The sequence below is a fragment of the Apostichopus japonicus genome, chromosome 19, assembly GCF_037975245.1.
Source record: "Apostichopus japonicus isolate 1M-3 chromosome 19, ASM3797524v1, whole genome shotgun sequence".
Classification (NCBI taxonomy): Eukaryota; Metazoa; Echinodermata; class Holothuroidea; order Aspidochirotida; family Stichopodidae; genus Apostichopus; species Apostichopus japonicus.
Genome location: NC_092579.1, coordinates 2490233 through 2513248, shown reverse-complemented (window position 1 = coordinate 2513248; position 23016 = coordinate 2490233). Strand labels below are relative to the sequence as shown.

The 23016-nt window shown below is 35.3% G+C and overlaps 1 protein-coding gene across 2 annotated transcripts in view; it reads right to left on the bottom strand.

Annotated features, from left to right (window-relative positions):
• The window catches only part of LOC139959843 (extracellular serine/threonine protein kinase FAM20C-like), a 103545-nt gene that overhangs the window by 29724 nt on the left and 50805 nt on the right, over nt 1-23016 (bottom strand). For both annotated transcript variants that reach the window (XM_071957722.1, XM_071957723.1), the window contains exon 4: nt 500-592. In XM_071957722.1, the coding sequence (XP_071813823.1) occupies nt 500-592 (93 nt within the window). The remainder of the gene's footprint in view (nt 1-499; nt 593-23016) is intronic.

Sequence of the window (23016 nt, the reverse complement as noted above, 5' to 3'; positions counted from 1 at the left end):
GGTTTTTTTTAGAGGACAATGTTATCTTATAACCAAACATCTGTACCAGTGTTTCATGATCAGCTTCAGGATGAGAATGGACAATACGGTTGTCTCGGTTACCAAAAATAAAGACACAAAGATATATTGTTCATATTAGGAGTGGTTAACGCCGGTGCCTGCCAATCATAAGGTCCCTATGTTCAAGTCACTCCAAGATTAATGTATGTCGTCCAGTTACAGAGTTTGTGTAAAAGTAAGTTGGCCTGTTTCGATCCTAGCAGGATCTTCCCCAGTTACAGAGTTGTTTACAATTGACAATTCATAATCATGGACGTTAAATATGAATCTAAGAGACTGACTTCGGTCAGCTTGCGGCTTTGATAAGCCAATGATGGCTTCTTCGCGAATTCCTGCTTGCAGGAGGATCTAAAATACATATTTTTTAGTCCAGGCAATTATAAATGCTGGGCCCAATCACAAAGAGGCGAAGATAAACCGAATAATTTGACTGACGTACCTGTCTAAATGGAAAGCGGCAATTTCAGCATTGTGTCTCTCAATGTCGGAGAAGTAAAAATGATCAGGAAGCGTTTCGTAATCTCTAGGCACTCTGTCAAGAAAGAAAACAAAAAGAATGATAATTGACTTTATAGTGATTCCTAAGAAAATTTCATGTTTTTTTTAATATATTTTTCTTCAAACTTACCTAAGTTTTATGTAGGTTTAATATTATACTGCACACAAGATTTTTCATATTTTGACATTTAACCACTGTTAAAGGCAGGAAACTCTAGCACAAGTGTCGTTCACCCTAAACTTGACTGATATTTTCAAGCTACCAGTATGGAATATTGTTCTTTTCCATATAAGCGTCATAATGCCTGCCAGTGGAATATCCCTTTCATTAAAACACTACACAACCTATCCAGGAGATCTATGTAGTTCAGCCCACTCCAAATGACTTAAATACTTATGGTTTATTTCATGTCCCATTATCAGCATCACATTAAGTATAAAATATTTCTTTTTCATTGTAAAATCTTTGAATTTTTGAGGCCTCAAATCTAGTTTTTCAGGCAAGGTTTGGCACAGTGAAGTAACATTAATGGTATATAAGCTGAAAGGTAATCTAGCATTTCTTGTGACAGTCCAGTGTATGTTGTGACTATTATTCATTTCAAATCATACAAATTTTCCTTCTCACATTCATTGCAAAAGTCCCCCACCCCACCCCTCCCTCCCCTTCCCCAAGGCAGAACCTTGGAACGAGAAGCACACTTCATCAGCATTATGGGAAAGTGATTGCATTGCGACCCCCCGAGTCCTACACGAGAGTGCACTTTGCAATAATATGCGGAAAGGAAATTTGATACTTGATCTTAGCCAACAGGCTGCCATGCAAAGGAAACAATTTTAATAAAGGTGTCAAAGCTTATGCCAACATCGCAATAAACTCAATAGCTACAGGTTTTCAATATGAAATAGGATTAATTGCATGCTTAATGCTTTCAATATTTAATATTCGTGCTAATTTGGCATTCATGATTCCTATATAATACTCATACATCACTTTGATAAGGGGGTATAACAGTAAAAACAATGTGTTTGTGTTATCCTCACGTAACATCACAGATTATTGCACTACCCTCTAAGATTTCCCAAAGTGAATAAATTTTGGTAGTTTTCCAAGTCATTCAAACAAGATGTCAAGATGGGAAACATATCGATTACGCATAATTAACTGGTTGAATTCACTCATTAGCATATCAATTTTACTATTTCAGTATGGAATATTACCTTAAAAGAGTTTCTTTCGCCCTGCAGTAAAAATTTACGCATAGCTCCACACGATAGAGCAGAACCACAGGACAGAGAAGCACCCTCTTTTACTGTACCGGCCCCCTCTAATCTTTCAATAAAATTGTAACCTTTTCCCTTTCCCAGTAGCAAGATGTGTAAATACACCATAAAATCAGATTTTGTTACTAGGCATGCCAAATTCAAGGCTCCCTTTTTTTGGTTTAACTTTTAAAATACTTTGAATGAGTTTTGATAATCGCTATGTTTGAATTTTGAAAGAGCTTTCCAGTATCATTAATGTCGTCAGGAAGCTACCCAAAAATAAAGTTTAACACGTTTGTATACTTTAAAGTCGAGGAAGGTGTAAGCTGTACGTGGATTTATGATAAATATACAGCTGAACCGACGACGTGTTATTCACGTGTAGTAAATATCATCTCACCTTCACTGCCGGGCAGAGCTGTCTTTGCAGATTAAAGATAAATGCACGGAGGGAGACGAAATACTTCATCGCTACTAGATATGAGGGTATCAGAGACAGAGTGAAGACCAGGGGAGGGGGAGAGGGGTGGATCATACAGAAAATTAGTGAACTACTTGTCTTACAGAGCTGATATTATCCTTGCTTTAGTGCATAGACTAGAATAACTAGTCATTAGCCCTGTTTACATTATAATGGGACTGATGTGGACCAACCCTTTGACTCAAAACCATGCAGTGATTAAATAATACAGGTAGGATCAGACTCCAGACTTTTGTAAAGTAATTTGCAAAGGAAACGAAGGTTGAGTTTTACCTGGGACCAGCGTTGTTGGACTTTGTTGTTTTTATGCACAATTTTTTTTTTCTATGCGCATAGTTTGACTCAATAGTAGTATAGTCGGTATTAATAGCATTATTGTACGCCAAATGGCTTCAAATTTGAACTCCCTGTTCGGTGATCATGAGGGCGGGGGTGGGGGGGTGGGTCGAATATGTAATGTACCTTCAGGCTATACTTGCACCAACTTCACACATACCACTGGCTAGTAATGTTCATGTACAGCCAATAATATTATAACAAATACTATTGTATGGGAGGGGGTGGAGGACCCTCACTACCACCTGGCCATTTAACAATAAATAATTTGCTTTAACAATGGTAATCAGAAACACATATATGCAAGACAGAGGTAGATTATCAGTAGCAATCTTTATAAATTGCAAACTTTATAAAGTTTATAAAGTAAAAACTTTATAAAGTTAGTAGTCCGATGGAAATTGGTTTTTCTAGTTTTTAATTCCTCAAAGTTATATTCTGTATATATAGACAAATCATAACCAGCTTAAAGTTTATTATTTAGTCCATCAAATTTTTGCAGGAAACAATATATATCACTTTAATTAACTTAAGTGGTTAATTAGAATCAATTCAACATGTTTTTTTTTTTTATTATTAAGAATCCAATTAAATAATATGCAAGTTTTGGTATTCTCATATTACTGATTTTCACAAAATATTTTGCCACACAATTCCACCAGGGAATAACTAAACACTCTGGACTCATAGTTGGAAACCAACAATGAAAGAATGAAAGAAAGAAACAGAGACAGAAAGAAGAGAGAAAAACTGCGGTAATATATTTACTAGAACAGTAAAAATTTAAATGAGAATATTCTGTTTGAAGAAATATCAGAAAGAAATCCTAGGCAAAGAGAGAGAGAGAGAGCAAAAAGAGAAGAAAATAGACAAATTTTATAAAAGCGAGGAAGTTGAATCATTAATAACTTTTGTAAGATTGGTACACTTGGGAAATCAAAAGAATGCGCTAATGAAGAAACATAATTACTTCAAATGGAAAAGGTTAAGTTTACAAACTATTCTATCTCCAGGTTTTTGAGAGTCACAAAAATCCTGGCAAAGTTAAAGAAATGTCTAACAGCACCAAGACTTACAAAAGCTTACAAAGATGAAAGCAAAACAAAAAAACCTTTATAAGAATTTCAAAGACCACTGTTTGAGTCAATGTGTGCCTAACCTAGGTAAACAAAGACCTACGTAGACAGTACATGCTTTGAACATTTAGGCTTGAAATCTATGATTCAATCTAAACAGGCATGACACCTAGCCGATCCCTATCGGCATTTTACCAAGGTTCTCGACATTGACGTGGGTTAGATCAGAAGCCTGAGATATACAGTACGCTTGAGATCTAGACATTCAGAAAACAATAACATTTTGAACTATATCATCTAGAGATCTGGGAATATTTAATTAAGCCTTCAAATAATTGTGTAGCAGTTTTGCGGGTGTTGAATATTGTTTCTTATAAAAGATACTTACGCTCTTGCGTAAAAAACGGGGAAAAAGAAGCTAATGTATATCTTTGGATTTGTATGGCACCTTACAGTCCATTTTTTTCATTACATTTTGCGATGTAATACCAGTTGGATAAATTATTCCCAATGCATAGTAGACCCATTTATAGCTACCACACATTGATCAGATCTCTGATATCACAAATATTTCACACATGTATAAATTTTACATATATATACCTCTATTGATACCTGATAAAAGTAGTCATAATAACCACACCACACAAACACAGACTATAGTTATAAACCTGCAAAAAGAATAGATTACAAAATAATTACACAAAGGTTATTATTATAATTTGTGTCTCACAATGTACAGAAGTCCTAGTTGTTTCTTCAGCCATAATTCTGCAATATTTGTTAGCTTTATAAATACAAGATATTATGACCAAAAATTGCATGGAATATAGAAGAATAAACAGCGTGAAGGATAATACATAATATCTATATTTTTACTATATGCATGAAAAATATAGTAACTCTAGATAGTTGGTAATAGGTGAATGCACTTACAGTACTTGTAGCGATTCTAAAACCCTGGATTCACTACTGGTTATTATTTCCAAGGTCGGGGTTAAGATCAGCTTTAACTGTTCTTTACAAGTTTCCAGCGACAGCTGAGACTGGTATAAATGCATGAAAACCATTTTGGAAATAATTATTTAAATCTTTATTTTGCATAGCTACAGGCAAAACTCTGCATAACAACAAAGGGTAGGGTGTAATTAACACACGTTAACGAAGGAGCATCGAATCGTTGTCCGCTGTATCGCTTGGTATTAACAAACTTAACCAAAGACTTAAAAAGAGGCAACCATTTTAAGAAGACACTAAGAGTTCAAAATTCTTGGAAATGCTTTAAACCAGGTTAGAACTTGTGCCCAACAGCTGTTATATTAATTGATATCATTGTGAAATTTGAGAAGTATGAATTAAGTATGAATTGATACCAACAGTTCAATGAACAATATTAGATCATTAAAAAACATCATCAACAACATCAGCTTACATGTGAAGTTCAATATCAATGAAAGTGATAAAATTGGTAACAATTCCCCCCCCCCCCCCAATTGACAAATATTTTTATGTTTTATAGTATTATGAAAACGTGGATGCAAGTGTATTGTTAACTGCAGTCATACATACACCATTGTCCTCTTTCTCCCATTATACTATAGATACAGAAATCTGTTGGCACGCATGAACTGCTATGAAGGGAAATAGGCATCATGAACAAGTTGATATCATTTGATTTGGACCACATTTTCTTCTTTAATTTATTCAAATAATGTATCTCTCACAATACATAAAGCACACAGAGGAATTAGAGTGTACATAGACCAGACAGTTCTTAATAGTTTGGGATTCTGAAGTATGCTTTTTTCATATAGATCAATATATATTGATTTCAGTTTTGTAAGTGATCAGACTGAGATTATGGAAACATATGCTATGATATTTACACCATCGATACACCAATAGATTTTGAATGTATGTATGTATGTTCAAAACATGGTAATTGTCTCAAATACCAAGCACACACCATGCATGGACAAAAACACAAAGAGCTCGGTCTTTACACACAGCATTCACATATCAATACATGCAAATATATATATATGCATGTCCGATATTCCATTGGTATACAACACAGATCATTTAACACACTGCATACACTATCCATATGATGCTAACTTAACCAGTTGCATATAGCCTAGATGCTCCATTGCTAAACAACACACAACTATCTAAGTCATACACCATTAATACACCACTCACTCTCGCAATTAGAAAACACACTATGATAACAAAACATCACAGGCACAATGACTATACCTTGCATGCACGTGCACCATAAATACACCAATACACATTGTCTTAATGCAATCAGAGGAAACAGCCTAAGTTGTCTTGTTTAGCACACACCAAAATGCACCATAAAGATTTAACCATCCATTATAAAAACAAAACATTAACAACATCATCATATACCATGAACTTGTACCATGGGAGAGGGAGGGGAGGGGGAGTGGAGGGGAGGGGAGAGATGGAGGGGGAGTGTTTGGTTTCTTTTAAATGTCAAAATGTTGTCAGCCGGTTTGACTTTACCGTGAAAAGTATATATGTAGAGGCATGTCCAAACAATGTCAATACAATGTTACTACATCACAACACACAGTAAGTAACAAATCAATACTTCATTGTAAGACTATTTATAGGTTTAATTCACTACTACTTTACTTGATAAAATGGTCCACACAAAACCACATTCAATAATATGTGCACACACTTCATATATATAATGAATACAGCTTATAGTGCTTTTTACTCATTCTTGTGTGTGGCAATCAATCAAGAGAGGAGAGACATTGCTCGAAAATAACCAAACTCCGAGACTCCATTTTTATATCCGTTTAAGACGTCAGAAATATCACACTTAGTACCGTAGTACAGGACTATGACACGATTGATTTGATACACCAACACACAAACACAAAAGGCGAAAAGCAAAATTGCATTCACCACAAACATTTTCATGACTTTTTTGCACATTCGCGAGTGCTGCGGTAAAGCGTTTCTCGCAAGATCGTTGCCGTGGGCGCGAGAGTCTTTGAATTTAATCTTATTAGTAATAGCAACCGTATCTGTCGTCCTACTTGACAGGAGTCGACACCTGGAATGAGTTGGTTTATTGGCAACGACGTCACGTTGAATGAAAAAATCTACAATAAAAACCTAAAGTCCTAAGGTGAGATTCTCTTCTACTCTTGAAGGTGAGTGAGAGCCAGTTGTATGGAGAATTCTTTGAAAAACTGCATAATGCTATATATATATGCATTGTAGATGGAGGACTTTTTCTAATTTATGACATATTGAAATAAATTAAAATTTCCTCACAATATGGAAAAGAATATTGAAAACATAAATTGAAGGAAGGCATCATGGGTAAACATTGGGAATTAACTCAAAGAAATATAATTTAATTCTTGAATGATAGTTGCTTTCTCCCAAAATTATAACTTGGCTTCATGCAGAGGATAAAATTTACTTATATTAGTTATAAGAATTATTCCAATCGCATAGAATTTGTGCATTAATTAGTCTACAATACTTGATACTCCAAATAAGTGTACAGAAAGCCTAGCCTAGCTGTATTTGCATATATATATAGTCTGAACCGATGTTTTTTATTACCATGGGATTAGGCGGATATGCCAATTTATGGAACAAGTTTTGAGCGAAACGAAAAGACATGTGAGGCAATTATATCTCAAAATATCCCCACTAAACAAAAAAAGGTCACTAAAAAGGGAAATTACGTTAGAGTCGTTTATGTTAATTTTGCAAAGAAAATACTCAATAGTGTATGCCCAGATTGCAATACAGAGTACAGACTAAGTATTGCACAGTCACAGTCTCGGCATGTATCTACTATAGAAACTGAAAAGGAGGATCATGGCCTACCAATAAATCTGTTATTTTCGATACTATTTTCATTGGGGGTGGGGGGAGGGGATGGGGATGGGGATAGGTATATAATTCCGTCCTACTAGAGCTGTTTGTGATGATGTCTACTCTGATTGAGATATGTGCTGCACCTACAGTATATATCTTCTTTCATAGTAAGTGTTCAAAGATCGCACACACACTCAGCGGTGCCACCCCCGAACACTTTGACTGTAAGTTCCTGGAAAGGTAATTGTTAAATTTTCTTGTTTTCTGGTTGTTTAAAACCCAATGGGACCTACGGTTCATGGAAGCTAAAGATTGACAAATGGCGTCGTGCTGGGATTAGAAATGTAATAATGTTGTAACTTTACAATTCATGACATTCTGGAATGCGTACTAGTTAAGACATGCATACTATCTGGTAAATATGATTATAGCTAGATATGCAGCAGATTAGCTATGTCGGTGTAGAGGCATAGCTAATGATGTCAGTGTAGATGCATAGCTAATGATGTCGCTGTAGATGCATAGCTAATGATGTCAATGTAGATGCATAGCTAATGATGTCTGTGTAGATGCATAGCTAATGATGTCAGTGTATATGTGCGCATAGCTAATGATGTCGTTGTAGATGCATAGCTAATGATGTCAATGTAGATGCATAGCTAATGATGTCTGTGTAGATGCATAGCTAATGATGTCAGTGTATATGTGCGCATAGCTAATGATGTCTGTGTAGATGCATAGCTAATGATGTCAGTGTGGATGCATAGCTAATGATGTCAGTGTAGATACATAACTAATGATGTCAGTGTACATGCATAGCTAATGATGTCAGTGTGGATGCATAGCTAATGATGTCAGTGTAGATGCATAGCTAATGATGTCAGTGTAGATACATAACTAATGATGTATGTGTACATGCATAGCTAATGATGTCTGTGTAGATACATAACTAATGATGTCAGTGTAGATGCAGAGCTAATGATGTCAGTGTAGATGCATAGCTAATGATGTCAATGTAGATGCATAGCTAATGATGTCTGTGTAGATACATAACTAATGATGTCAGTGTAGATGCATAGCTAATGATGTCAGTGTAGATGCATAGCTAATGATGTCTTTGTAGATGCATAGCTAATGTCAGTGTAGATGCATAGCTAATGATGTCAGTGTAGATACATAACTAATGATGTCAGTGTACATGCATAGCTAATGATGTCAGTGTGGATGCATAGCTAATGATGTCAGTGTAGATGCATAGCTAATGATGTCAGTGTAGATACATAACTAATGATGTATGTGTACATGCAGAGCTAATGATGTTTATCAAAGAACTGCACCTTGTCAATCCAGAACTCCTTTCTTTGTAACAGCCAGAAGCACACAACCAGAATACTTAATAATCTTCTACCTTGGGTTTCTTTAGAGCTGCGATATTCTTTTTCTCTGGGGCAGCTTTTGACACAAGATTCAACAAACTGCTGTCAATATGTGATAAATTTAATCTCCTCTGCATCCAATTTTGTCCCAAATCCTCTCTTTCTTCCTTAAATATTTTTTCCTATCATCATTTTTGTTATGTAGTGACTGAGATGTGCTCCCCACTTTAATAACAAATTGACTGCAATTTTCTACAAATTTTTTGTCATTTGACCCCAAGCCTGTCTTAACTTGACATTCATTTCTTGCCTTGTAAATGAACAGTTTATTTTGCATATGCAATTGACAGCGAAAGCGTGCTCGGCGATGGTTCTTTCCGTTCGACAAATCCGCAAGGGACAAGAGCCTCATCTGCCATAATTTTTGACTGGATGAAAGATGCTTTTCTTCTTTCTTAACTTCAGAATTTTGGGACGTCAAACTAAAGACGCTGTTAACGACCTTAAAAAAGCAAGCTAGAGAGGAGACTGCTTTCGTTCCCCTGAGACTCCCCGGTTCTCTCTTCAAAATCAGCGTAGAGGAGGCAGTTGAACATTAAGAAAACTTGGCCGAGAAAGAATTATTGAGGTGAACAAGATGTTTTGAAGGTGTCACCGTTTGTGCATTTATATATCGTCAGCATATTTATGATAAATGTGAACTAAGGGATGCTTTGTTAACCTAAAGCGAAAAGCACAGAGAATGAGTAAACTTGGTAAAATTAGTGAAAAGGTAGGTTAGAGATAAAAAACATAAACCTATACAATGGAATGGAATGAGTTCAGGAATAATGTAGGTAGGGAAATAGGGTAAGTAACATATCTTTACAAAGTAACCTAAGACCTCATTTTGCTTAAATATTATATTGACAGTTGCTAATGAAATGTAAGGTACTAAGGTGCCTGAAAATATAGTCTGTTATTTTCTTCAAAGAAATGCAGGAACTCTCACCTATGGATCAGGTATGATCCACACAATGCATTAACTTCAGAGGTTTGTAAAAATTTGGAAACAAAGGACCTTAATTAATTACACACAGTGATAACTTTGTGTGGAAGCTTGTAGACAAAGTTTAATATCTGGATAGTATTGAACACTGTCAATAACTACAGTAGATAGCTGTAAATACGCAAATCTCTTTATAACCGGGGGGGGGGAGGGATGGATGCGGATGGAGGGCGGATGGAGGGGAGGGGAATACATTAATGTGTGAATATGACTGTACACATGGCTTGCCATTAAGAAACATCAAAGAAAGTTCCAACTCAACACATTCCAGACCTGTAAAATGAATTTCAACCAGGGGCACATCCACCGATTTGGTATGTGCTGGGGTGGAAAGGGGGAGGGGATAAGGTTGTCAATATTGTACAGGGGAAGGGTGGCTCCTTCTCTCTGAAAAGTTGTGGTAAAATGTAGAGTGCACAGATCTCAAAATAGTATCAAATTTTGAAACTTTGAAACCATTGTTGAAGAATTTTCGACTCTAGGTTGCACCGACGATACCCAATACGTATGCACATACACTAGGTTTGTCTTTTAGTTATGTACTGGAGCCACGTACTGGTGTAGGGGCTGGATTCATAAAACCCCACCCCCCCTTCCAGAAGTATACATAGTTGCAGCCCTGACTTACTGAACCTAGCTTGATCACATGGTGAGTGGGCTGCCTTTTGTCTGCTATTCTGTATGCAATTTACATGGGCCTGCTGTATATATCTCTTACTTTGATCTCTCAAAAGAATTAAAATTAACTGTAATTTTTTAGTACTGGTATTGAATTATATGATTGTTGTAAATAACAGAATTTCATGCTCTGTATGTTCTTTTCATTGCCATACAATGACGTTATGGCTGCTGTATATAAAGGCATGTATACCGGCCCTGCAGAAGTACTTATATTACTGTACATTGTGTTATAAAGTAAGTCTTTACTTTGCTTAACCAAACCATATAACATTCATACACAATGGTATATACTACTATATATATATATATCTCCATTAACAATTCTATTGTGGTTAAAACTGTTAATTTTGCTGCACCCGGCAGCAGGTTAATATGAACCTTTAATCTAGAAAACTTTGTGTTTGACATTATAATCAGTGTAATGTACATTATGTACATTTCTTTTACATGCATAAATCACTCATTCTTATATATGCCGATAATTTCTTCACGAATGGTGTGATGTTCACATGCAAAAGGTAAAACATTAATGTTTTGCGTACCATTATTCTTTCCTTAAAGCATTCGTCACGCTTCCCTAAAGAGTGTACCAAATTCAATGTATGCATGCTTTATAAAGCTTTATAAAGGAGTGTTAGCTCAGTGGTTAACGCCGGTGCCTTTCAATCATAAGTTCCCGAGTTCGAGTCACTCCGAGATTAATGTTACATGTTGTCCAGTTACAGAGTTGTTGACAATTGACAATTCATAATCATGGACGATAAATATAAATCTAAGAGACTGACTTTGGTCAGCTTCCGGCTTCGATATTAAGCCAGTGATGGCTTCTTCGCAAGTTCCTGCTTGCAGAAGGATATAAAATACATACATAAAGCGATGCTATACTACACGGGGCTGTACTAAAAGGGAAGAATAATACCATGTATTTGATGCACATGTTAAGTATATAAAACCCTTTCCAAAAATAGTTGAGCCCTAAAGTTGGTAGCTTACAAGGAAGGACACAGTGATGTCTGGAATAAGCTGGTTTCTGGCGATCTTGCAGAAGCATAATCCAATAAGAAGGGTGCAATCAAAATATATTTGATCTTCCACGAGGCACAGCCAAGGTTTGCTTTTGGGTATTATATTTACGACTGTAGCAGTATTATGAGTGAGAGATATACCTATAATCTAATTGAAAATCTTATTGGATGTTTAGGCTTAATTCTTGTTACAGTATTTGTACGATGGCATCTTGTGAACTTTTGCATGGATGCAAAGATAAAACACTTGTCAATTACTTTAACAGATGAGAGTACAAATCTTCACTTGACATTTAGAGATGAAGGCATCATCGGGACAGACTGACTATAATAATCTTTAAAACCTCTGGGATTCCGATGGTTGGTAATAACATATTTAATTGCTTTAATTTATCATCTTATCTATATTTGAAAATGCTTGATGACGATTTTATTTCGGTCCTTTGTGTTTTGTCTCTGATAAATAACGAGATGATTAAACCACTTCCTCCAAAAAAAGTATTCTTTGCACTTTGTATCAAGATTACATTAATCTTACCACAGTTGACATACTGCTTAACTATCTGGTCTGGTGGATACAATGTCCAAATCAACAAATTAATCCTTTTTACAAAAGAAAGCAATTCTTCACATCTCACATGCTATTTACATTCATTATACCAACTGGTAAGTTGTTTTCTTCTCTATAATTGCTCAAGCTTGTTGATCTCAAACATGTCAATATTTGCTTTATACTGCATTGTTCATTATAATCTACTCCCAGCAAATTTCACAAATATCTTTACCTACAATTATTATAACACTAGGTCCGCTGATAACCTTCACACTTCACGTTCTAGAACTAATACTGCCAAACAGTGTTTGAGAATTCGCGCAAATTCTCTCTGCATGGAACTCACTGCCGCAGGATGTTAAACATTGTTATAGCACTGTTTCATCTTTCAGAAGAAACTTAAGAAATACATACCTGAGAAATTACTGGCTATTACCACATTTCCGTCCGCTTTTGCATTGTCTTTTGTTTTTTATTGTTTTGTTATGTTTTGCTTTTGTTCTTTATATATATTTGTCCATATGTATTAGTTTAACTGTGTTATACACATAGTGACCTACTAGACAAGCCTACAAAGGTTTTTGCAATCTACGTCAACATCATATTAATTTAAAATCTAAAATTGTTTCATTTATGTACTTTGTGATAAAAACAAATACATGAATTGAAACTAGGAGTACTACAGATTGTCACATTTGATATAGTTGTGATACAGAGTTTAATGACAGTGTTACAGTCAATATAAGTGTAAGAGCCAAATAGGACACAATCAAGTCACAAATTCATGCTATCATATATATTGCCTTTATACAAAAGTTCACAGATATATGTTAAATTTGAAATTTTAAAGGTAATGCAGAGTCCTAAGAACTTTGGACTTCCATTTGTTTTCTTAATATTACATATTTTATACAAGTTGAGGTGGTAGAATTATCAATTTGGAATTATATCACTTCAATTATGATATCCTATGTACTGTATGCACAGAAATACAGTCTACATATATACAACAGAAACAAACAGGGGGTCAACATAGCAAGCAGCAGAGAGCTCCTACAAATCAGATGTTATAAAGTGGACTTATGATAATAATTAATAGTAGTCCAGTCATTAACGGTCATTAGTATTGAACCCAAATATGGTAGGAAGTCAAATAATGGTCACACATGCCACAACTTCAACAAGCATTTTCCTACCAAGTATAAACTCTCAAAGTACCTAAAATTCCTTACTGAAACCACTGATTGCCTATAACCTAACACTCCTCAACTGATGTCTGGAAGTAAGTAACTTGGAGATGCAGATCCATCAGGGTAATACTTATGAAAAGTTCTGACATTTATAGCAAGCTAACATTTAAGGCCAATCTTGACATGACCTATAACATTAAAGCAGTTCTATGGCATAATGGAGTCCATCATACAGGCATTAAATAAGGAGGTGCAATTAAATACACAGCACTTCTGTAGGTGCATAAATTATTGGATGATTTATTCAAAGTTAAATCGGAGAATGGTCAAAGTAGATGAGAGGAAAGTCGAACGTTAACATTAGGCTAGAGAATCTTGTGATGATCAATGCAGACAGCCAAATGAAAATTTTTTTCCATTTGGAAGATATCATAATTTTCACGACAAGAGTGCATGAAACTTAACAAAGTGTATTTGCATAAGTTTACTGTACCATTTGTCTTTCATGCTGTTGTTCATTTTAGCTGCAAATTGCCATTTCTCCTTGATTACATTGGGAGATTTGTCTAAATGCTGAATCTAAATTTTTCTTTACAACAACCAAGTAAATATTGACATTATTTTCATTAAAACCACTTAACATTCACCTTGAAAATATGGAAAAAAAGAAGAAATATTCAAGGACAAACTGGTTTCAACTCCTGCAGTAGTTGCACCAGTGCCCCACTGACACAACTTTTTAAACCATGAAATATCCCAACGGAACATATTTTTCTCAGCTTTTTGTTTTTGCTTTTTTTTTGCAGTTTGATTCAATTCTCCTTTAAAATCAATGCCAAACGATGGTTTGCAAGAAACTTTAACACATGTATGGAGATAATCATCTCTTTGGTGCAGTATATATATACTTTAACACGGGACATTCATGGCTTAGAATAACCATCAATTTGACAAATTAAGAGACTAAAGCCTTAAAATCCACATAATTTGAATCAGTAAGAAACACCATTTATAGACATAATTAAACTTCTTTGTTTATGAGCTCTGATGCAGGTAACCAGGACAATACAATCAAAAGTAATTAGTTTCCATTTTAAAGGTAACAGCAATAAATTCCAGTGATTATCAGGCACTGTAAATGTGTTGATGTATATTTGTGATAAATATATATATCTGTTATAAACCACACAGCCATGGACATGTATAGTTCATGTTTTTTATGTAGACTGTGATAAATGGAAAAAGGTTTTCATTGTTAATGTGATGTATAATACAGGCTATATTTACTATAAATTCAGTCACAAATCAATTTCTTCCCTTTTTGAAGGCTACTACATCTGTAACAACTTCTGCAGCATTTATCTAAATACTTTTTGAATTCATACATAATTTGCTACAACTGTTGTGTTGCTACATGACCCATTCATCTCGATTGGCCACTTTATGTGTGCATCTTATGGACAAATGTTCTGGTTGACCAATGAGTAATGGCTCCAGGCTTACTTTAACTGTTGGATTGACTTCACGTATACATGCAAACAGTATCTTATCTATATTACAAACCATTTTGACCTTTTACTTTCATGAAGTTTAACAAGAAAATGCAGACTTGTACTAAGTCTCATAGTGCCTGGCTACTTGTATTAAGGCATCATACTTCTATGCTGTACTTGCCATGAATTATGTAATTTTGTACTTGTACTTCATTGCGACATTGTGGAAATCAAGTCCAGATATACAGTATATTACTGCAGTATGTTATGTACTCAGACTCCCAACTTAGATCCTCGTACTCATTTACATTTATACTCAAGCCAAGGAGAATTCTACTTGTACTCATACACATGCTGTACCGTATAGTTCCGTGTACTACTAGTATGCAATGTGACCAGATTTGCATACAGTACACTGTACATACACAGCTTTCATGAATAATATATTGATAAAGTATGTGATATGAGTACAATTAACAGAAAGCTTATGAATTACCTAATAATCACTAGATCTGCTAGCTTCAGGTCTGTAGAAGTAATATTCTCCATTGATCATTAAGATCTTTGATTATGTAAAATACCTTCGTTAATCATTATTATATCATTAATGCTGTAGGTGCTACACTGACTAGGTAACACTACATAATGTGTGCATTAATGTTTAAGTCTATGTATCCCAAAGCAAATACTGTACAACATGCATACTTTATTTGTTCTTTGGATAATCACTCCCTAATTATACAGCTCATAATCCGGTTCTACAAACAGCTAGGAACTAAATTCTAATGGCGTTCTGAATTATATCATATATATAAACCCTGCAGTGACGTTGAAGGTCTATTAACCTGGATTTATGATAAATAAAACAGTGTCAGTGTTAGTGAAGATGAACCTAGATTCTTGACAATTACTGTAATATCTTAAAATTCCTTGGGAGAGAATTTGTTAATTTCCGCATTTATAGACCGTGCATGCAAACCTACATGGATATCAACTACTATATAGTGCAATTTTTTGGTGTGAAATATTTTCATATAGACTTGACTTGCCATATATATATATGGCAACTGTCTGTTGTGTTGTACATACATGTATACAAATAAACTGTTAGATATGAAGATAATAAATTCCCCCCCCCCCCAACTCCTTTGCAAAGGACCTATTTTAACTGATCAATCAACCCATATTTCTGAAATGTAATCTGTTTGTATGGGCACAAATGTCAATATTACCATAAGATCCATTCATTAAACTGAACTGCATCAAAATGTCATTCAGTCAATTTGTGGACTTGCTTTCACGCAATCGCCCCATATTTGATTCGATTAAGATCCTTATTTGAAGTAGTTATTATACGCATAATTTACATCAGATGAACAAGCTACAGTAACACCTTCAAATAAAAGCGCCTTTGTTGTACATTGTGTACGGTATGTCTCTGACGGTATATACCCAGAAATAGATGGTTATATTTGGCATTTTCTAACAAAGACAATAATGATGCTATTTTCATAATTCGTGCAAGCTTCATTTGTAACATTTGTTTTGAGTCAATATCTGGTGCACATGACAATGTATGCTAATTGGTTCTTTATATACACACAGTATAATATTACATCTCTAGACCCCACAATAGTACAGACTTCCAGGGAACCAAGTCAGCTCGGGCTTAATGTTTAGTGCTACATGATTAAAACATGTCCAACACAGAATTTAACAGAAGCAAAGGAAAATTATAGATGATAATACTTACATGCAATTGGTGTTATTTGGACAGGTTTACAGTCCAACACTGTAATTACACCTTGGTTTATTTTATCATAGTGGCTGAGGTATTAACATACTCTAGACCACATTCATGTAATTTAAGTTTCACCTCTAATGAACAAATGTCACAGGTTGACTCTAAACTATTAATACACAGCGAGTCTGCGTCATGTTGACAAACTAACATTGATTCGATCATTCTTTCCAGAAGGTCTAATGCCTGAGGACAATAACTATGTCATGATATATACAGATGTGATTGCATGGAACCTGTCAGAATTGAAAGAGATCATTTTCGTCAATATCGATTAAGGAATCGATAAATGTGTGTGTTTATTATGGAATGCAATACAGCTATAAGTTAATACTACGTATCAGGGGGGTGGGAGGGGGGTGTTCAAATTGCGGCTTGCGAGTGACATTTAATGTGAGGCTCGTGGAAATGTTTACAACTGAATGAAAAAGTTTATTGGGTTACCTTTTTGTTACATATTTTCTTCAAAGTTTGGACGAGATGGAATAAAATCTTTCAAATATCAATAGACTTTCCTCTTTAACTATTATTTTTGACCGTCTCATGTTATGGTTTTAGTGAAATGCACACTTTACACATTTTCACTAAGTCAAAGAGTTTGAAAACAAAAATTTCTAACAAAGTTTTCTGCGAGGTTAACCGTTTTGAAGGCAGCAGTCAAACACCTCTTGAGGTAGGTAGTACTAGCCACAATGACCATATCATTGTAATTTCTAGCATATTTTGCATATATCACATACTTCATTAATACTGATGATAACCATTTAAAGTCCCACAGGTCTGTGAGTTTTAGTTTAAATTCAACAGCTGGCATGCTTACCTAACATTCTCAACTATTCTGTGTACTTTTCCGTATCCATTACAGCATAAATCTCATTTCTTGTTTCTACGATCTACAGAACTATGATTCGCCCTTGAAATGTCAAGTGGATTGATTATTCACATTTAGTCATTTACTCCGGAAGAGCTGTAATTATGATCTACCGTACATGGAATGTGTACTGCATATCGTTAGGGTTTAATTGGAAATAAGATGATGCTAATTAAAGGAATTGCTAGACAAATTAGTCTAAGAACTTAACGAGGGTCAGTATTAAGAGATGTAAAGGACACAGACTTTACTACAAAGAAGTTGCAAAATTTATTTATCACTCCAAGAATCACATTGACAGATATGTATACAGACTTTCCCCTGCCTATACAGGTCTAGCTATCACCTCCATGTTGTGCAATCATTCATATCATTCATGTTGTGACTTTAGCAGTAGATTAGATAAAATTAGGTATTCCATAGCAATATAATGTTCTTCATAATCAATACAACACACAAAAAAAAAAAAATTCTTTCATCTTTGCCATTTTGTGTTCTTCAGTAACAAAACTATGGTTTAAATTGCTGCAACTTTCTTTTTTGAGCATTGACATGTGTTAGTTAGTATACTGTAGTATGAATTTGTGAAGTCTGGGGCTATTTTATGTGCATAAATATCCTGACACATACAGTATAAGGTATGCTTAGCATCATTCCTACCAAAAATATATAGAGCACATATATAGCACATAAAGCTCCCCCCCCCCCCCCAGCGCCTACCATCCCACCACTAAAATCACTCATTTTAACCTTTTAATCAACATATGCAAGGTTTTATAAGCTTGGCCACAAGCCTAATCATTTACAAGCTATATATACTAAAAGTGCACTTACAGTACCTTGTAAAGTGTACCTTAATTTTTCTGATAAATTATTCAAATTTAATACTTTATGAAGGAGGTTGTCTATTAATCTACACGCTTCTTTTGGTTTTCAAAGCCCGCTCGTACCTCGCATTCCTTTCTTAACATATTTAGTTTTCAACAATATCATTTGATGTAAACCAACATCTCCAAGTTATCTTTCAAGGGATTTGCAACCTATAGGACAAAAACACCTCGTGCAAACTTGATTTAAGCCGGAGTCTCATTGCTCATAAGCCACATGTATTTTATACAGTCTTGCATATTTCATAACCACCAAATTAGAAACTTGTAATATGCAGTGAATGCAGCACTGTAGTGCTATATAAACTATCCATTCATGCATAAACATCACTGTTTATTCTTGCTCTATTCAATAGGTCTAAAATGAACTCAATGGCTCAAAAATGCCATGAATGCTGTAGGTGTCTTTTCTCAATTTGATCTAAAAGGGTTGCATCCTTAAAGACATTTTCAAATCTTGCACGATCTCGAATGACCACTGTAACCCTTACGTAAGGGAAGACAGCATTTTGACGAACAACTCAAGAATATCGTGGAGGACGACCTTAATACCGGTCTCAGCCTAAAAGCCCCAGAGAAGCTCCAAACGGATACATCTTAAAGCCCGGGATCTGTAGCCGTATCAAACCACTTTATTGAATTAATCATGAGCACCGAGACCGTTGAATCATGAGCACTGAACCCGCTGTATCCAACCAAGAGGAAAATTAGCTCAGGCTTAAAGGGAGACCCTGAATTCAAATTTTAGTAGAATATATGTGTAATGTACACACGTGTATGAGAGTTTTTTCCTCTTTCCACAATGGAAAAACAGAAACAAATATAATAATAATAACATTACAAAGAATCCACTTTGAAGTTTTGCGAAAAGATGTTACTGGTATATGGTCTATTTCTATGGCTTTAACTTTATCAGTGAGCAGTAATTTACTTTTTCTTTTTTAACCTTTATGATTCTTTTGTGAAGACAAACTTAAGTAAGGAACATATTCGGAGAAATTTCACCATCAGTCTAATACAATACACACCGTCTTTAAATCAATAGGTATCTTTGATGCAATCCCGCTAGTTACTTTGGAGGGAAATCTTACCGCATTCGCCAAGCTCTGTTCAGCAAGAAGAGTTTGTCTGCATGTTTCGCACTGCCCTGAAGCTGTATAGATCTTAAGACACAGCTTGTCACATTTTGTTAATGTACATACCTAAATAAAGTACAAATGCTAATAACCTGATATAGTGTGCACTGTCCTGAGTCTAATTTACATTGAGTTTACACTGGTAATCTGATCACAGTCTGAATGTTCATTTTGTAATGAGTATGAACTGTCTCCTACAACTTAGTGTATCTAAGGTAATATTTTCTATTATTTTTTTTCAGATGGTTCTATGTACTTTTCCAAAAGTTTTTTTTTTTTAATATGGAGGATTCCTATTCTATGCAGCAATTAGTTCATAAACTTATTAACAAAATTGAATCTGACGGCTGAGAAAATAGCGTTGATAAAGCTACAGAGGGATATCTTTTGCAGCTTGGAAATTTAACTCCTTCGAATTCCGATGGTCTAGTAAAGCCAGGAGAATCCTGCCTTGTAATCATTCACTATATATGCAATTGTACCATGCAACATGCATGCATACTACCATACTGTTGTCTAAAGTTAATTGGCCCCCTGCCCACCTTCATGTTACAGTGCCTCCCACCTACATGTTACCTCCCACCTACATGTTACCTCCCACCTACATGTTACCTCCAACCTACATGTTACAGCATAAGATATATGAAGAGGATCTTGAAACACGGTATATTAAAAGCGTTCAGAAATATGACACAATCTGAGTAGAAAATGGATGACCTTTTAAGCATGTTACTGTTAGGCTATATATAGTGAGTTGCATGTGGTAACTGACACTGACAGAAATTCCATGTGAATATCACACAATTTATAATGGCAATTGGAGATTTAGTTCTATTTTTGGATGGAAAGTATAATTTTCTCTTTTGTTATAAATTTGGTACTGAGACCGATCCTTCACTGTACAACACTCATGCCCTGCAACTCCATTCAACACTTATCCCAAATTAACAGCCAAGTAAGAAACTCCTTCCCAACCATATGTACGTAAGCAACAAGGTTCAAGTTCTGCTGGATATAGGTTATTGGATAAGATAGGTTATAGCACCTGAGGTGCATAAAGAAGTGTGGACGCCACTGTTGGAGAATTTTCCCGAGATTTCTCTTTTAACTGTCCGTATTTTACCATATATGCATTGAGAAACAAATGTGAGAACAGGGCTTGATTTTATACTGATTACATAAAGTAAGTTATGTGTTTTTGAATACATAATGACCATCTAAAGGGACAAATATCGAGTATCCCATCGCAAAACCAGTGGCGTCGCCAGACATCTCAATCTTGGGGGGCACAGGGCGGACAGAGCACTTAATAAGGGGGGCACAATATTTACTTGTGAATACCATCCTGGAGGAGGGGTCTAAGGGGAGGGGCTGTCCCCCTCCCCCTCCCCCTCGTGAAATATTTGTTTAATTAAAGGTCCTTAGATGCAATCTGGTGCTATAATTTACAACTTGAAGTAACTTTATGTTCAAGAATTTTAGGGCATATTCTGTCCGATATTTATGTTTTTAATTGAGGCAGAAAAGAAATGTTTGAGTATTATTTTTAACACAACAAATCACATCTGGGGGACACAATTTTTTTTGGGAAGCAACGTGCACCCCCCAGGCCACCCCTTGGTGACGCCACTGTGCAAAACCCCCAAGCAAAATGGTCAAATTGCTATGCAAATCCAAAGATGTGTACAGACACAGAAAATCATGATATTTATAAGAGAAAAATTTCAAAGCCTGCACAACAGCTACCCAAAGTTTGACCTCTAAAAGTATTTTTTCCAAATGCACATTTAATTTATCTATTTATACTTCAAGTAAAGGAAAAGAAAAATGGGAATTAACAGAGAAAATACCTGAACCAGTCTTTTGGAAAATCGCCCACAGATTTCAATGACGTAGAAGAACAAGTCTTGTTCGAGGATAATATGTAATATTTTGTTCAAATCAAAGCCCCAAGACAGAAACTCTATCCTTTGATCTAAGAGAGTTGGAGGGTTTAACAAAGTACCTTTCGAGTGGTTTCTTCAGAACTTAAGATGTTCGGGTTCGTCTTGTTTACCCTATCCTCTTCCAAATATCTATCAATCTTCCCCCCTCATCCCCTGGTTAACCTCTCTGATTTATGACAATACTCTATCTTATAGTCTTAAAGTGAAACCAACGGAATCCATATCACATAGCTACAGATATGGTTACCATGAAATATAAAACTAGAAATCTTAAAGATGGTGATGATGATGACAAATGTTGTAAATTAAGTTTTCTGATACAACTGCTAATTTCTGATTTAGTATATATGTGAGGAACTCTTTAGCATAAGACTGACGAGGAAATGACTTCTTTTTTCACAGAGCAATAGCCTTGGCCAGATTGAGGGGCTAGTGGAACAATGTTCATGAAGAAAATCAAGTCCTTTTGTAACAGTCTTACATTTTGACCTGTGTAGGCATAATTTAATGCTATTAGACCTGCTGAGCGAAAAGTCCAAACAGCTAGATCATTTGATATGCAGTAGGTTCTGCATGTTTCCCCCAGAAAAGGGAAGCAATTAGGTCATTTTACCTGGATCACTAAAGCCAGCAAGATTCTTTGAAGAAAAGTGAAATTTCCGTGAAGCGAAAGGTGCATTAATTCATCATCAAGTGAACTGAATTTATTCATCTGCTACATTTATGGTAGTTCTTCACCTTATTATCACAATTTAGGTTAATTGTAATGGGTATATGTCTGACTGATAATGCATAATTATCATGAACAGAGGAAAGCATTAAATTTGACATTTTGTTTCATATTCGTCACATGTTTCAGAAATTTCCAAATTTCCAACATTGGTGATCGATGGTTGTGATGAATTATATTGGTATCCATGCATACTATTACTAATATGATGGTAGTATGAATCATGCATATTCATATCTGATAAATTAATGACAACCAGGGTACCAGGGTATATACTGTATAGCTCTGTAAAGACGACAACAGTGGAACTGAGACAGGGTATAAGCAGAACATTGGTGACCGATTGGCTGTGATGAATGATGATGGTATGAATCATGCATATTCATATGATGGTGGTATGAATCATGCATATTCATATGATGGTGGTATGAATCATGCATATTCATATCTGAATAAATTACTGACAGCCAGGGTACCAGGGCATACAGGAATGAGTTCTAACAGGATGCATATCCACTTGGTATGCAAATCAAGACTATTCCTCTTCATGGATGATTATAGTTTGTAAAAATATCAAATAATTTGAAAGGCAATTACAGGAATCTATATTCTTGATTTTATGGAATCCCGTTAGTTTTAGCGTACTAAATCGATGAGTGGTTTTTACAAACTTCAACAAGACT